Source organism: Elaeis guineensis, chromosome 1 (assembly GCF_000442705.2).
Source record: "Elaeis guineensis isolate ETL-2024a chromosome 1, EG11, whole genome shotgun sequence".
NCBI classification, from domain to species: domain Eukaryota; kingdom Viridiplantae; phylum Streptophyta; class Magnoliopsida; order Arecales; family Arecaceae; genus Elaeis; species Elaeis guineensis.
Window position 1 is genome coordinate 66,002,706 of NC_025993.2, and position 18,066 is coordinate 66,020,771.

General features: G+C 36.3%; 1 protein-coding gene across 9 annotated transcripts in view; it reads right to left on the reverse strand.

The window, feature by feature from the left end:
• The window catches only part of LOC105035982 (aquaporin SIP2-1), a 71,743-nt gene that overhangs the window by 37,269 nt on the left and 16,408 nt on the right, over positions 1-18,066 (reverse strand). For 7 of the 9 annotated variants that reach the window (XM_073254295.1, XM_073254308.1, XM_073254282.1 and 4 more), the window contains exon 2: positions 15,783-16,043. In XM_073254295.1, the coding sequence (XP_073110396.1) occupies positions 15,783-16,043 (261 nt within the window). Of the gene's footprint in view, positions 1-11,543; positions 11,694-12,317; positions 12,387-15,782; positions 16,044-18,066 lie in introns of those variants that run through there. The other 2 variants (XM_073254286.1, XM_073254303.1) reach the window with 2 other exon arrangements.

Below are 18,066 nucleotides of genomic sequence, written 5' to 3' on the forward strand. Positions count from 1 at the left end.
CTTTTTCAAAAAGAATATCTTAAGATTCATGAACATCTTATGTCCACTAAAAAGGTAGAAGAAATATCCTTAATATAATATTTATCAGATCAAGATCCAAGCTAGTTGGTTTGTGAATGTTTCACATAAGCTTGACACTCCAAACCCTAAGGTAAGAGAGTATCGAATTATCCAAATTCATATCTCATATGAAAATTTGGTGACTGATTTGCTCAGAACATTCTCGAGCACATATCAAGTAATCTCTAAACATAATCTCAGCCAGACCAGCAAATCTACAGTAGATCGAACCATGTCTAATAAAGTTCGATTTCTCTTTTCAGACATCCTTTTAAATAGTGGTATCCCAGGAAAGGTCCATTGAGAAAAAATCCAATTCTCTTCAAGACATGTCAAAAACTTACTGTAAAGGTATTCACTTCATCGGTCTAACTGATGAGTTCTAATATTTTTTGCAATTTATTTTTCTACCTCATTATTGAATCGTTTGAACATTTCAACCGATTTAGACTTATGCTTCATGAGCAAGACGCACCCATGTCAAGATAGGTCGTCAAAGATTTTAATGTAGTAAAGCCCTCTTCTGGCACTTATGTTCGTGAGTGCAAATACATCAATATGTATCAAACTCAGAACATCACTGGCTCATTCATCCTTTCCAATTAAAAGTGACTAAGTCAACTATACCAAAGGCAGGCTTCAGTAACATTATCTAATCTAAGATACTAGTTAGATGTGCACTTTACACTAATAGGCCATGGTATTGAGTTTATGTCATTTTCAATTGTCCACTCATTATCGCAGTATCATTCACAATGATATCGCAATAATCATTCTTATTGACACCATTAATAAAATTGGACAATAGTGACAATCATTTAAAATGACATCTTCAGGATTGAAAACAAGCTCGACGATTCTTAATGTTAAGATTGTAACAAACTTCCATCTCTTACATTCAAAAGTCTCTTGCCATTTTCAAACCTTCTACTATCCTGAAATCCTTTGCAACTATTTACAAACATGACTTGTACTGTCGGTATCCTATACTCAGATAATAGTATTACTAATAAAAAATTTTCAAAGAGTTATCATATAACTATCTTGACCAGCAACCATTTGCTGATTTCTTTTTTAAGCCTGTTTGGGTTAAAATAACCAAAACATTGAGAACAATTCCTTTTCCAATGATCCATTTTTTTCTAAAAAAGCATTCTGTCTGGATTGTGGTTAGTCTTAAACTTCTTGATCAATTAGCTCAAAAATTATACTCAACTTCTGATACTAGCTATCGAAGTTAGGTCCGATAACATTGTCACTGTCTAACAGTGAACAGAGCGACAATATTCTAATCATTTCTAAAAAGAGAATAATTAACCTATTAGTGTATGAACTATTTTAAGCCTAAAAACTTGAACTTTAGTCTAAAGGTTCTCCGACTATTTTCTACGAATTGATAGCCTCTACCTCCGATTCGAAGAATTACTTTAATTCCTTAATGGGTGCTAGAATCCATACAGACTGCATTCGAGCCCGAGTGTGGCTCGACCAACCCTAATGCATCCATGGATAGGTTCATAACTAATTGTTTCTCCAAACAATTTCTAGCAATCAGATTTTGCCCCAGGTATCTCCTCAGCAGGCATGTGGCCTCTCCACTGAAAAATCCGATTAGGTCTAACTATTAACATGACTACATCAAATGCATCCAGCAAACAAATGTTCAGACCCGAGTATGGCTCGGCCAACCTGACCATTGATCTGAAAGACACAACAAGACGGTCATATGATGAATGATAATTCTAATACCCAATAGACACCAGACGTGTGGCGCCTCCAATACCTATTTAGAATATTGGATGCATTATCATATACTTTAATGGGAGGCTATGATCTAGTTATCCCATAACTAGCTCATTTTATGGACCTAATAATTTAGAGAATTTGGTTAATACATTTTAGAAGACATCAGTCGACCTGCAAGTCTTAAATCCTTCTACTAACTTCACCAAGTCATGTAAAGGACTAAAGACTAGCTAGTCCAACTAGCAAGTCATAAATCCTCCCACTGCCTTCATTAAGTCATGAGAAGGACTGAGACAAGCCGGTCCAGGGCACCTAAATCAGTCATACTGATTAACCTTAACGATAAAGGTCAACTCGAGTCACCTAACGATCTAATCAGTCCAATGACTCGGGCTCAACCATTGGCCTCGATCAAGGTCCATTTGATTTAATCAAAGATATGGACTTGACCAACTATAACTATCATGTTTGATCTAGAGTATCCTTGACCTAATCTAAATCAACTATTGGTTAGATTTGATCAACTACTCTTTTAGTCAATTAAGTCTTTGATTCTAACCTTAGGTCTAATCCAATTAAAAGAATCTGATTTGAGCTAACCCATATCCCATATTTTATGCAATGTCATTAAATCTTTAATCACAATTCTAAATCTAAAATACATATTTTAATTCTTAATTAAGTATAGCATTAACATAGATTAAAATTATTAATTGAAACCATTTCAACGTGTAAAACAATTTTACATCCTTTTTATGCAAAATTTTCTGTTCTGAAAACTAGGTCGACTCACCCCCGAACTGAGTCGGCTCACTTTAGTAAGTCGACTAAGTCTGATACTTGATCAACTAACTGATCATGAATAGTAACTATTACCGTTCGGCCTGAGACAACTTGATCGGGTCAGTCAGCACTAAATCGATTAAACCAAGAGACTAAGTCGACATGGTTCAAAACTGAGTCGGCTCAATTGGCATGCCAACGGATATCATATAGTTTCAGATCTGAAAATTCTCGCATAAACTGAAATAAAATCAATCATAACAAATTTTTAGATCTTATCTAAATATTTTATGATTCTAAATTTTATTTTCCACAATTAAAATAATTTTAATCAAATAGATTAGATATTTTACTATTCATACAACTCAAATTTTATATCACATACAACAAATCCTAGATTTTCAACATCTAGAATTTTGCAGAAAAATAAATTCTTCCTTTCGCATTCTTCTTCATGGAATTAAATCACATGACATCCCTACACGCCATAAGAGCATCCTATCGAATAGAAAAAGAGGACCTTTAAACCTCTTTTGCTCCTATGACCGGACGGCCTGGTGTCAACCCAATCCAAGTACTTGCTAATCGGATCATCTAATCTACTCACATATCATATACGCAAAAATTTAGATCAAATCCAAATTATATCAGATCTGATTTTTACATTAAATCATATCTAAAATCAGATCATAACACATCACATAAATTACTAAATCTAGATTTCAACTCGACATGCATATATGTTCATGTCAAAACGAACCTGACTCTGATACTAGTTTGAAGAAAAGAATAGTAGTTTTGTGCATGCATTTTTAAAATTTTACAGCAGAACATACATAGATTAAACAATTTAATTGACAATGCATGTATAAATCCAATCTAAAACTACCATACAGGATCCTTGAGATGAACTAATATATATATATATGTAAATCTGAAATCTAAAATTCAATAAATATAGATCACATCTATATCAAATCAAATCATATCTGAATTATATTTAGATCATATCTAATTATAAATTGAGTTTAAAACTCTATACCGGAGCGCAGATAGCAAATCACCGTATCTGAAATCCGTGATAGTTAATTTTTCATGATGCTCAGCAATCGCATATGCATCCGACCTCTACGGATATCCACACGAAGTTCTTGTGCTAATCGATCTCTCCAGGAGTGCTAGCTCACGAAGATACCATGCTATTGGCTAATCTAGGAGGAACATGAAGAAGATTAAGAATAAGGAGACCCTCTCCTTTTCTTTCTGAATCCACGCATCAAATCTCTACGATAGAAAACAAGAGAAATCCTTTCTTCTCAATTCTCCCATACACAAAAAAGAACCTCTCTTTCTTTCACACCTTTAAGAAGAACTTTTCTTCTCAAATTTTTCACGATGAAAATCAGATCTAATCTGATTTCTCATGCAGAAAATAACATGAAATCCTAAGCTATAAAAGAACCCTAAAGAGAGACTCAAGAGAAGAACCGTTCTTCTCTCTTCTTCTCCCTTTTTCTCCTTGATCTAGAGCCCTAGGAACCTCCAACACCCAATCAGATTTTTCTGATATTTCTTTTCTAAATTCTCATGTTAAAAATCAGATCCAATCTGATTTTCATCCTAAAAAAAAATAAAAAAAATATCTGGGAGAAAAACTCCTCCAAGACTGCGCACAAGAAAGAAGACATTTCTTCTTCCTTCTCTTCCTCTCATTGGGAAAAACATCTCCTCCAATTTTTAACCGTAAAACCAGCAGAGGAGCCTTTCTTTAATGCCTAAAAATCAGCAGCAAAAGCCTCACAAAATCCTTCAAAAGGGGTAGGAGAACACGCCTTGGCGTGTGGGATATGGGGCGTCCAAGTTGGACGCCCCCTCCTTTCTTTTTTGGCGACCAAAAGTGGGGGACGGCTTCTTTTTACACGAAAGAGAGGAGAGGGCGTGGGACCTTATGTGGGACGTGAATACTCACGGTAAAGAGGAGAGGAGGTGTAAGGAATCATTAAATAGATGGGTTTAGGGAATTGGTTTAGTCCTATTCCAAATAGGACCCATAAATCTTGATCAAACTCTAACTAATTCTTGGATCCAATCTAAACCAATTTAGGAATTAGTTATATCAAACTAACTAATTAGGTCCTAATCCAATTATAAAACCAATTAAACCCCAATCTAATTAGGGAATTAGTTAGATTAAGATCCCGTCTTTGGGAAGCATTTGATAATAAGGCTTGATCCAATCAAGCCTATTATCCAATAGGATTTGATCCAATCAAAACCTATATCAAACTAAATTGAATCCTATTCAACTCAAAATTTGATTTGCATCCTTAAGATCAATTGGAACAAGCCCTGTTATCCAATAGAACTGCATCCAATCAATCCAAAGCAAATCTAACTAAATCCAATTCAATTAAATCTGATCCAATCTCCATTGCTCAATCAAATTGAACTAATTAACAATCAAATTGTTAAGTAATCAATTAGTAAATAATTTATTGCAACCTTTACATAGGATTAATCATCAATCACATTGATGATTAAATTCTTCAATGATTCATAATCATCAATTAGCCATTTGATCAGATAGGTACTTTTATGTGTGATCCCATAGATTCGAACCTAAGCCGGTAGCACAAGAACAATTCCGGTACTAATCGATGTAATCATCTAGCAATGGAACCCGACGTTCGGATAGATCGAATATATGCCCAGCAATACTCTAGAACCTACATGAATGTAGTTATCGTATAATTCATCCATTTGACTCTCGATGCTCAAGGATGACTTAGGATTGAACCGTCAATCCTGAATGAGTGGTCCACATTGTCTCAACCTCAAAAATCCTGTGACTCCTCACTATGACTATTTTAGCCAAAATTTTGCTGAATTGAAACACAGTGATGCATCATCTTCAATTTTACTTGGAGCGGTAAATCTCATCTTGACTCGCACTCAGATTTCAAAGTACTTGACTGTACCCAGAAACCTTCTGTCGCCGAATTAGAAATTCGGATAGTCTGGCACCAAAGCACAGTGAGTTGCTTGCAAGTCATCGAAACAGCCTCAGATCAGAGAGACACTTATACCCATATCCCATCAGAGCAATCCTTGACCGCAGAGTGCTCCGGAGATGATCACGCTCAATGAAATGTACTCCTACATATTATCCGTATGCCATACCCGTATCACCACACGCCTTGGTTAAGAGAACAACCAACTAATATGGCACACAACGACCTACACTCAATACAATTATTGTCTTTGTAACAATTATATCATTTGGTCACAAGCAAGATTTAAGAGCCACATGATAAATCTTCCTTTATCATTTTGGAAGTACCTCTAAGGACTTCATCATAACATATGAGTTCTATTTAGGAAGATGTGTTTCTTATGATGAATCTGTCAGATAATATTTATCAATTTTATAATTCATATACATGTATGGAGCACAATCATCTACAACTTAGATGATTAACTTTAGGATACATTTTCCAACAACTCTACGACCGTGATTGATTAGATCCAGGATGAAATAACACATATAGACGACCATCTGCTCCTCTGGGATATTCATCTATGTTCGTGACTGTGGCGGCATCGGCTCAACATGTCTATCGGGAGGGGAACAGCACCACCAACTAGGTTGCTTCCTACGTGGCGGAGCATACCGACGACTAGACCTGACATCAGGATCAGATCTGTCTGCGGGCTCTACAGGACATTTTGTTTTCTGATCTTATGGGGTGCACTCACACTAGATTGGTGCAAGCATTGGATTGTATCCAAAAAAAAAAGTTCTCTCTTCCTCCTTGCTGTGATTCTAGATCAAGTGTAGATTCAAATCTGAGGGCTTATCACAAAGGAGTGCATATTGATTTTTCTTGGAGAAGAAACATCAAGAGGAGCATCCTAGATTATTCTTATGATATCTGGATTCATCTTTTTTTACTTATAACAGCCGATAAGACTCAAAAATCGTCTGTCCCCTCTAAATTGTTTCGCATGTAGAAAATATATTTGCTTATTAAAATTTAATAAATATGTTATTAATTGCAAATCGAATTCAGTTAAATGGTGTGTCACACATCAGTTAACCTAACATATCTCTTACAGACACAGATGCGATTTCTAGATCGGATACCATCTTATATATCACATTATAGAGAGTGGTCAGAAACTCGTTATCCATATCTATCCCAGACATGCTGTACTAGAATTTCAGATTTAGATAGTAAACTACAGATAAATTCCACAAATAATTTTGTAAATTTATATAAGTACAAGAGAAGAAAAATTTTTAGAAGATTCTTAATTTTGTGTTTACCTGCTAGATGCAAATCTCGACTCATCTGGTAGTCCCATCATCGCTCAATAATTTTGATGTATTCCTAGATATGCTTTAGATCTGTCTCACTGATCTGTTTCTTTATCCTCTCCATTATATGATACAAGAAGCCCATTTGAGGGTATCTTTCACTATCACAGCCCGAAGTACCTCATATAATGGCTTGATAATCTTCACATTTTATCAACCCATTGTCAGAATGACTGACTCATCATCAAATTCTCCATATAACTTTTTTCATTGTTGGCCCTCGCATATCTGCTCTCCTACCACTTGACACTGACAAACATTTGATGCAAGATTGCTTTTTCCTCCCAAAGACTATCAAATGCTACGTAGTTTATAGCAAACCATATGACACCCAACCTCAATATCTCCCTCCTAGTGTATGTCTGCATTAATGCCAGGATCTATGTATCATTGTAGATGAATCTAGTAATAGTCTGGATTGAGTCCACTACTTGTTGTACCTTACGAAGCTTTTCAATATCCACCAACATGAGGTCGATGCAATGTACGGCATATAAGATCTAGTAAATATACGGTCGTCGCTCCAACAATTCTTCGACAACCTTATACTGCAGTCCATTATTTGTAATGATCTGCATAACATTCTGCTCTTCTACTGTATCAATCACCTCTTTTATCAGTCAAGGATGTGTGCGGTGTCGTTTACCTTATCTGAAGCATCAATATTTTTCTATCACAAAATATCAAGAAGTTGATGATACTCTGCCTGATAGGATCAATCCAACCATCACACATCACTATCAGTCCGTATGTAGGCCATTTATTCTTGTAAGAAGAAATCCATCTTTTCAGCTCCTTGTTACTATCAAGAAGCTCACCATAAATGTGTCACGCCTCCGACCCGAGATTATGAATCGAGGGTCGCGGCAACCGTCGGATACTCATGAAGAACTCTCTCCATAAGCATGCAAGGCATCTCATCACGATATCAATGCATCACAGCGGAATAAATTCAAAAAATTATTATTCAACTTTAATTCAAGTAATAAAAATCAAATGTCTTACATCCAATAAAATTTTTTGCTAAAAAAAAATAAAAACAATAGATCTAAGTTCAATGAAATTGACAATGCTAATCTCGCTTCTAAAAGCTCTGTCCCAATATTTCGTCCCACGCTCGATATTAATTATCTGAATCTGAAAAATAGAAAAGAAAGGTAATGAGCTAGACAGCCCAGTAAGTAACAAATATCTCAACTAGATAATTCAGATATTATAAAATTTTCAAGAATAATACTGCAAATAAACATAAGAGTATATTCCATGCTGATTTAATACAAATCAAATATTTTTAAATATTCACATATAATATAATCATAAATCCGATTCGATTTAAAACACTCGTAACTCAACAGCCTTGACTATGACCAACGTTTAACCCCCATTGGTGGGGTCCACAGAATACCAGCGCACAACCTCCACTGGCAGGGTCCACAAATACCAGCGCACAACCCCCACTGGCAGGGTCCACAAACACCAGCGCACAACCCCCACTGGCAGGGTCCACTAAGTACCAACGTATAATCCCCATTGACGGGGCCCACTGAAACATAGTTAGACTGAGAGCATAAATTCGATCTGTATCAAAACACTTTGTACCATAATATATATCATAATCTTTCACTAAACATGTGCATAAATCGATATACCATAACATTTCAAAAGCACTTTTCTTTCAAAACATAATTTCATAAATCATACATAATTTCAGAGAATAATTATTTATTTTCAGAATAAATATGGAATATCTCGAGAAGATGATTCATTACTTACCTTTCACGGAGCACTGAAATGAACAGATCGACTAACTTCTAGAAGATTCTTCCGTGCCTATTATCCAAAATTATATTTTTACATTAATTTTAATTCAAAATTAAATCTAACAAATCCCAAAATCAAAACCTCATTTAAAATCAGACTCTTCGCTAAACTCGATCAAAATCATCAATGAAGCCTTCCATTTCGCTAATCCTAGAGGAATAACTTTAGAGAGAGAAATCCATCAAGAGAGAGAAACAATCTAGAGAGAGAAAATTCTAGAGAGAGAAAGTAGAGAGAGAAAGTTCAATTTCAGAGAAAGTCAGGGTTCAGATTGAAAGAAGAGAGAGGAGAGAGAGAAACTCTCTCTCTTATCATTTTTTTTTATTTTATTTATTTATTTATTTATTTATTTATATATATAAGTATATATATATATATTTTTTGTTATTATTATTATTATTATATTTATTCTTTTCTTTTCTTTTCTTTTCTTTTTCTCTCTTTTCTCTTTTTTTTTCTTCTTTTTCTTTTCTTTTATTTTTTTCTTCTTCTTTTTTCTTCTTTTCTTTTCTTTTTCTTTTCTTCTCTTTTTCTTCTTTTCTTTTCTTTTTCTTTTCTTTTCTTTTTCTTCTTCTTCTTCTTGGCTCTTCCCGCGCCGGAACAGGGGACCGGCGTCCCCTCTTTTGCCGGGCCGTTCAGGCCACGGCCGCCGCAGCGGAGGCCGGCGGCCGACGGGGGCCACTCCCCCGGTCACGGAGGAGCGTGGCCGACGATCGATTTCGATTGCCGGTGCCGGAAAAATCCACGGGAAAGAGACCAAAACAGAGGTCTCTTTCCCCGACCGGAAATCGACGACTCTCGTCGCCGGCAGCCGCGCACAAGAGCACGGAAAGAAGGGGAAGGAAGAGAGGAAAAGGAGGGAAGCTTACCTTGACCTCCGGTGACTTCGTCGGAGAGCAGTCACGGCGAAGACAAGGTGGTGTCCGCGGCTCTATTTCGGGAAAATCGGAGAGAAGGAGAGAGGGGAAGAGGCCGATGTCCGGTCTCAAGGGAGAAGGGTATTCTTATAGGGGGCCCTAGGACTCCGAGGGGTCCTAAGAGTCCTGATCTAGCCCGGATCTCGCCGGAGAAGAAGACTCCTATCGGGAGTCTTCTTCCCGGTTTTGAATTCCTCTGTTTTCTTTTTTTTTTTTTTGGACTTTTGTGGGCTGAATTAGGTTTTGGGCTATAACATTCTTCACCCCTAAAAAGAAATTTCGTCCTCGAAATTTTTCATACCTGTCACCAGTGTATTGGAAGCCTGTGCATTTTGTTGAGTAAGCGCATAAACTCTTCCCTGATTTTTAGAAATCTGTCCACCACCCTTATGTTGTCCTTCATGAGTTCTTTGGCCAACTTGATTTTCTATATTTAGCAGGCAGCTAGCAATTTTATGATCCATCTGACCACATTTGAAACAAGCACCTGTATTCCAATAGCAATCCTTGTCTGCATGATTTTTGCCACATCTGGAGCACGGCTCACCATCAATTTATTGAGTCTTATTATCCATTGCTCCCTTAGCTGATCTTTTGATGTTTTTATTATTCTGCCCTTGTGTATCATTTGATTTTGCTCTCTTTCTTTGCCTTCTTTCCCTTTCCATGCGTTCTTCATTGACTTCCCTTTCAATTATTAGTGCTTTGTTTACCACATCTGCATAAGTTGTCAATTCATATGGAACCACTTGTTTTCGAATTTCAGTTCTCAGTCCCATCTCAAACTTGTGAACACGTTCTTGCTCACCATCCACTAATCTCGGAGCAAATTTTGCTAACTCTGTAAATTTTGCTTCATATTCAGTCACACTCATACCCTTTTGCTTCAAATAAATAAACTCTTGCTCTTTCTGGATCCTTATACTCCGAGGAAAATACTGATCATAGAATGCAATCCGAAATCTTTCCCAGATAAGTATTTCGCCATCTTGTTCATGCTTGCGCTGTAGTCGCTGACACCAGTTGTATGCTTCTCCTTGTAGTAAATAAGCTGCATATCGAATCTTTTCTTCATCAAGACACTCTTGGACAGCGAAAGCCTTCTCCATCTCCATTATCTAGTTGTCAGCCTCCAAAGGTTCAGTAGTCCCCTTGAAAGCTGGAGGAGCAAGCTTTTTAAATTCTGAAATGTTGTTCCGTTGTACTGGTTGCTCTCCATGTTGGGGTGGTGGATGCTGATGTTGTTGTGTATCTCGTTGCATCTGCTGTTGTTCAAACATTTGCTGCTGTATTTGTTGTTGCGCTTGTACCATCCTGATTAGGATCTGCATTAACTGAGCCATATCTGGTTCTTGACGTGCTCTCGAAGCACTTCCATTAGGATCTACGACTCCCTCCTCCTGAAGGGTGCCACTGGTCAGATGGAGAGTGCTACCATCCCGTGGTTGTGATGTCTCTCTTGCAATTCCTTGAGTAGTTCTTGTCATTCTACGGGGAGGCATGGTAACCTTGTAGTAGTAAAACCTTATTAGATTCATTTATCTATTTGTTAGGATGGGTTTATTATGATGCTCATACTTTAACGTCCCAATATTCCTAATGTTTACCCACCTACACTCATACTATGTCAAATTCTATGTGTCATAATTTATCCACTTATGCTCTGATACCATATTAATTGTCACGCCCCCGATCCGAGATTATGGATCGAGGGTCGCGGCAACCGCCGCATACTCATGAAGAACTCTCTCCATAAGCATGCAAGGCATCTCATCACGATATCAATGCATCACAGCGGAATAAATTCAAAAAATTATTATTCAACTTTAATTCAAGTAATTAAATCAAATATCTTACATCCAATAAAATTTTTTGCTAAAAAAAATAAAAACAATAGATCTAAGTTCAATGAAATTGACAATGCTAATCTCGCTTCTAAAAGCTCTGTCCCAATATTTCGTCCCACGCTCGATATTAATTATCTGAATCTGAAAAATAGAAAAGAAAGGTAATGAGCTAGACAGCCCAGTAAGTAACAAATATCTCAACTAGATAATTCAGATATTATAAAATTTTCAAGAATAATGCTGCAAATAAACATAAGAGTATATTCCATACTGATTTAATACAAATCAAATATTTTCAAATATTCACATATAATATAATCATAAATCCGATTCGATTTAAAACACTCGTAACTCAACAGCCTTGACTATGACCAACGTTTAACCCCCATTGGTGGGGTCCACAGAATACCAGCGCACAACCCCCACTGGCAGGGTCCACAAATACCAGCGCACAACCCCAACTGGCAGGGTCCACAAACACCAACGCACAACCCCCACTGGCAGGGTCCACTGAGTACCAACGTATAATCCCCATTGGCGGGGCCCACTGAAACATAGTTAGGCTGAGAGCATAAATTCGATCTGTATCAAAACACTTTGTACCATAATATATATTATAATCTTTCACTAAACATGTGCATAAATCGATATACCATAACATTTCAAAAGCACTTTTCTTTCAAAACATAATTTCATAAATCATGCATAATTTCAGAGAATAATTATTTATTTTCAGAATAAATATGGAATATCTCGAGAAGATGATTCATTACTTACCTTTCACGGAGCACTGAAATGAACAGATCGAATAACTTCTAGGAGATTCTTCCGTGCCTATTATCCAAAATTATATTTTTACATTAATTTTAATTCAAAATTAAATCTAACAAATCCCAAAATCAAAACCTCACTTAAAATCAGACTCTTCGCTAAACTCGATCAAAATCATCAATGAAGCCTTCCACTTCACTAATCCTAGAGGAATAACTTTAGAGAGAGAGAAATCCATCAAGAGAGAGAAACAATCTAGAGAGAAAATTCTAAAGAGAGAAAGTAGAGAGAGAAAGTCCAATTTCAGAGAGAGAAAGTCAAGGTTCAGACTGAAAGAAGAGAGAGAAACTCTCTCTCTTATCATTTTTTTTATTTTATTTATTTATTTATTTATTTATATATATATATAAGTATATATATATATATTTTGTTATTATTATTATTATTATGTTTATTCTTTTCTTTTCTTTTCTTTTCTTTTCTTTTTCTCTCTTTTCTCTCTTTTTTTTTTCTTCTTTTTCTTCTTGTCTTTTTTTTTCTTCTTTTTCTTCTTTTCTTTTCTTTTTCTTTTCTTCTCTTTTTCTTCTTTTCTTTTCTTTTTCTTTTCTTTTCTTTTTCTTCTTCTTCTTCTTGGCTCTTCCTGCGCCGGAACAGGGGACCGGCGTCCCCTCTTTTGCCGGGCCGTTCAAGCCACGACCGCCGCAGCGGAGGCCGGCGGCCGACGGGGGCCACTCCCCCGGTCACGGAGAAGCGTGGCCGGCGATCGATTTCGATCGCCGGTGCCGGAAAAATCCACGGGAAAGAGACCAAAACAGAGGTCTCTTTCCCCAACCGGAAATCGGCGACTCTCGTCGCCGGCAGCCGCGCACAAGAGCATGGAAAGAAGGGGAAGGAAGAGAGGAAAAGGAGGGAAGCTTACCTTGACCTTCGATGACTTCGTCGGAGAGCAGTCACGGCGAAGACAAGGTGGTGTCCGCGGCTCTATTTCGGGAAAATCGGAGAGAAGGAGAGAGGGAAGAGGCCGATGTCCGGTCTCAAGGGAGAAGGGTATTCTTATAGGGGGCCCTAGGACTCCGAGGGGTCCTAGGAGTCCTGATCTAGCCCGGATCTCGCCGGAGAAGAAGACTCCTATCGGGAGTCTTCTTCCCGATTTTGAATTCCTCTGTTTTTTTTTTTTTTTTTTTTTTGGGGCTTTTGTGGGTTGAATTAGGTTTTGGGCTATAACCTCCAGATCTTGGAGGATCTACACTTGGACCGGCAGCTTGTATGGGTGAAATGACAGACCGATAGTAAGTGTTACCTACTACATTCATTGAAATATGACTGAAATGAAACTATGATCCAATAGCTCGTCATATATCCTTCTTCAGAATGCTGTCAATCATCTGCTACTTTGAATTCTTGCTAGAAAAAGCTTGGGGATCCAAATCATGGATCGTAGCTCCTACTAGAATGTCTTTAGAAGATCTCCTACTGCCAAAAGCCCCCAATATAGATGAAATATTGTGCCTGCCTTTATTGATAGTCTTTTTGACTAAAGAAGCCCTCCTAAACTCGGACTCTCCCCCAGCGTCGCAGAACCGGATCCCGATTTATAGCACGACGGTCCAAATTATTCTCTATATCTGACCATCTCCAGCCGGTACTGATCATCCAGACCCATCTGAACAGCAGCCTCAATCCATGCCTCCTCGTCATCTAGAGCGAAGGTCTCCTATGACTTTTTGGAGTGATAGAAAGATGGCTCTATGGCTCGACGATCCACCTCCGCCCTCTTCTGCTTTGCCCTCTCCTTCACTGCTTTGAAATTAACGAGATGCTTCTTCATCAACTGCCAGACTGCTTGTAGATATTTCCAACACAGCTACATCGGGATAACCACCAGCCAAGTGCTGCTTCAACTTAGTCACCCCTCTCTTGAACTTTGTGCTACACTATTTGCATCTCCAATGATATTGAGATGAGAACATCTCACCATAGTCCCAACTAATATCACGCTCTGAATCCTTCTTACTCATTTCTGCAAGTTTAATAAACATTAGTTTAATAAATATATAAAAATAATAAAATTTTATCATCCTAAAAAATTTATTTTTTAAACTTCAAAAAATACATCTAAATAATATATTTCATACTTCTAATTTTTTATTTTTTATTTAAATATAATTTTTTATATTTAATAATAATTTTAAATCTCATAAATTCAAAATAATATGTTATGTGCTTCAAATAATACTTCTGAATCAGTAAAATATATTACTAATTTTATATTTTTTAAATTGATTATATATTTTTATTATTTAATTAATTAAAAATATTTTTTAATTTAAAAAATTTTAAAAAATCATTTGAGATTAGATCTAAGTAGAAACATATCATGGATGCTATTTTTTAATTTAAAAAATTTTAAAAAATCATTTGAGATTAGATCCAAGTAGAAACATGTCATGGATGCTACATATATTTTTCTAAGCCTATTAATATGCATTAAATGCTATTTATTTTTTAATTTTATTTGAAATTAGGCCTAAGCTACTACGCGCATCATGCATCAAAAGCTTCACAATCGAACATAAATTTTATACTAAAAGTAGCTTGAATCATCCTAAATAATATTGATTTTATATTTTATATTTTATATTTTTTTATAATTTTTATTTCAAAAATATATTTTTTAAAAAAATATATATAATTAATAAAAATTAATAAGTTTAGCATCATCGTGTAGATCATCCAAAGATCTACAACCTATAATGAAATAATACCAAAATCATAAATTTGACACAATTTTCCTCCTATTTTTCTATTTATTGCCTTTTTCGGCCACAAAATCGCAAAAAGAAAAATTAATTCAGTAAGGAAATGTTAGATTACCTTGAATCCAGTTGAAAGATCTTGATTCCTCATTGAATTTGGCAAAAATCCGGAGCATGGGTGCTTTTCTTTTTTTTTCTTCGATTCAAAGGAAGTCAAACGATAGAGAAGCAAATGCTTCTCAGTCAGTTCCACTACCTTTTGAATGAAAGGCAACGGAATCCTATTCCCTACCCCACCGCCCCACCTTTTTTGGCTCGATTCAATGCTGAACAGAGCCGAACTGCACGGAACCACACCGAACCGACCAGTTCGGTGCAGTTTTGTCTGTTCCCAAAAAAAAAGCCTGAACTGGATCAGCTCCCGCCGATCCGGCTCGGTACAAGGTATACCGATCGATCCGGCTCAGTATGGAATTCCATGACTAGTGTGCATGAGAATTTCTTTTATCTAGACTTTGTCTATCTGCTCTAATATCTAACATTTTGTCAATTTAGCATGAGCTCAAGAGCACCATTATTTTAGTTACTATGTCATTTTGAACTTCAAGTGTATCAGATATAGAGAAGCAAACTTAGTATTGGAAAACTAAGAGCATAAAAGAATAATACGTTGAGTATCAAATAAGGACTGTAAAGCACTTACAGAAGCAGGGTTCATGATCCCACCAGTTAAATCAGAACCAAGGATATGAAGTGTTATTTTAGCAATGCTTGAGATCCATGTTTTCATAAAGAAACTTTTAGGGTCTTTCTTCTTTAGCCCCATCGAAACCATCACAACCATGAATGTCAATAGTCCTTCCGTTAATGCCCCTCGATGAATGTCAACACTCAAACGAGGTCCTTGACCAATTTCAGGGAAGATTGCTTTGATTAATCGAACCCCAACAATAGATCCAATTACCTGAAGAGGTCATGTTTAAATAAAATAGTATATTAGTCACGATTCAATTGCAACAAGGACCCTGAACCAAGACATGTTTATCAGTTAATCTTTACTCCTAGCAAGCATATACTTTTATGTTCAGAATTATCTAGAATCACCAAATAATTATACAATTCAATCTACCAACATTAAATTGCAAGATCTAACTTCTGTTCAGATAAAGAGAGAGAAGAAAGGACCAAATGCTTCAGAACAACAAGAAATTTGATTTATGTAAACAAACCCTTGACTAGATAAATAATCTTACAATTGTATATATATGAAGTCATGACAAAAGTTGGGGGAAAGGGGGAAGAGAGAGAAGTTGATTTGCAGTCTTCCAAGGATTTTTTTACTTTCTATTATGAAACAGATAATGAAAATTTTATGAGGAATTTAAGGAAACTTTAGTTGATAACTTGATATTTGACAAAGATAAACAAAAAAGAACAAGTATTTCATCCATGATTAGGAAATACTAATCAGATGTTCCTATAATCTTATCGCTTTGTATTTACATTAGCATGCTGTAATGTCTTCTGTTTATCTGGACCAACCAAATGGCCAATCTATAATGATTGAGGAAACAAAGACTTCACCAACAAGAAATTTTATTCCCATAAAAAGTGGAAAAAAATTATTATTTAGAATAGAAAATAATGCAGTGAATTTTCTCAGCACCCAGACCACTTGTTTATTTTTACTGATCCATCAGAGCAAGAATCAATTGATAGATATGTAAGACAATATAGTTCCTAACTTCCTATGTGTATATCCTACTAATGAGATGTCATAGAGAACTGAGAATTCTAATTCATCAAGATTCCTACAAGTAGAATTTTGTAGAAAGAAAATCTAGAATACTGTAACACACCAAAAAGAATGTACGACAGGATTATTTTTAAGTTCCCAGGGAGTAATGATTGAATTACATTTAGTCTTCTCTTCAGTGTTCTATTTTTTATAGAGACAATTTTAGAAAATTGGACCTTCTGGTATCCAAATTGTATTTCTCTAAATTCATTGGTGTACTGAATATGAAAAGATACTAGATCCTGTCACTTCTGCCCGTTAGCCTGTTGCTTTTGCCCTTTATGGGCAGACAATCAATGTTCAAAATGAAGCTTCGTTGCATGGTACTACCATACTATATGTATGGATGTAGGCATACTGCATTTTATACCCATTTTGCTTAATCACTTATCCCTCCCACCATCCTCCAAGCTCTTGTTTTCTTTGCATACCATTTCTCTTTTCCCGCCTAGAAAGGTAAAATCTCCAGTACGCTTGTACTGCTTTGAGGAAGTCACGGATTTCATGTAAACTTCAACATGTCGCTGGTGGTGTATATCAGACATAGAGTGAAACTCTATGCTTCAATTCTTAATTGGAACTTTTATTAATTCTGAATCACTTAGGACTTCTGCTGAGTCCTTACAAGCTAAAAAAAATGTGGATTGACTTACTTTGATCCAGACAATAGAAAGGAGGTTGGATGGGTGGAAGACAAATTTGCTCTTGGCAGGGGGTTTGCTACTTTTGTTAAGCACAGTCTTGTCCTCGATCCTGCTATATTGGATATCAGTCTTCTTACTACTGGAGTTGATCAGAAAGAAAATAGATTGGTTGCGGAAAAGGCCTTTGTGGAAAAGGGGTGGGAGAATCACGGGGTTATTTTCTGGATGTGAAGTTTGTAAAATGGCTGTGGAACATTACAGTAGATTAGGAATCCTCAATCTGAAAGACATGAATTTAGCTCTCCTAGGAAAATGGCTGTGGTGGTTCTCGAAGAAACCAGATCTTCATTGGTGGAAGTTATTTAAACCGACATACTATAGCAGACAAAGGACTGATGTAGTTAATACAGGTCTATTTCAGATTGCCTCACCTTTCTGGAAAGAGTACAATAAGATTTCTTGATATATATTAGCAAGTATCCATTTAGAGATTCAAAATGGAACCCAGTTTCAGAGGGATCATTGGCATGGAGAATCCTACACTT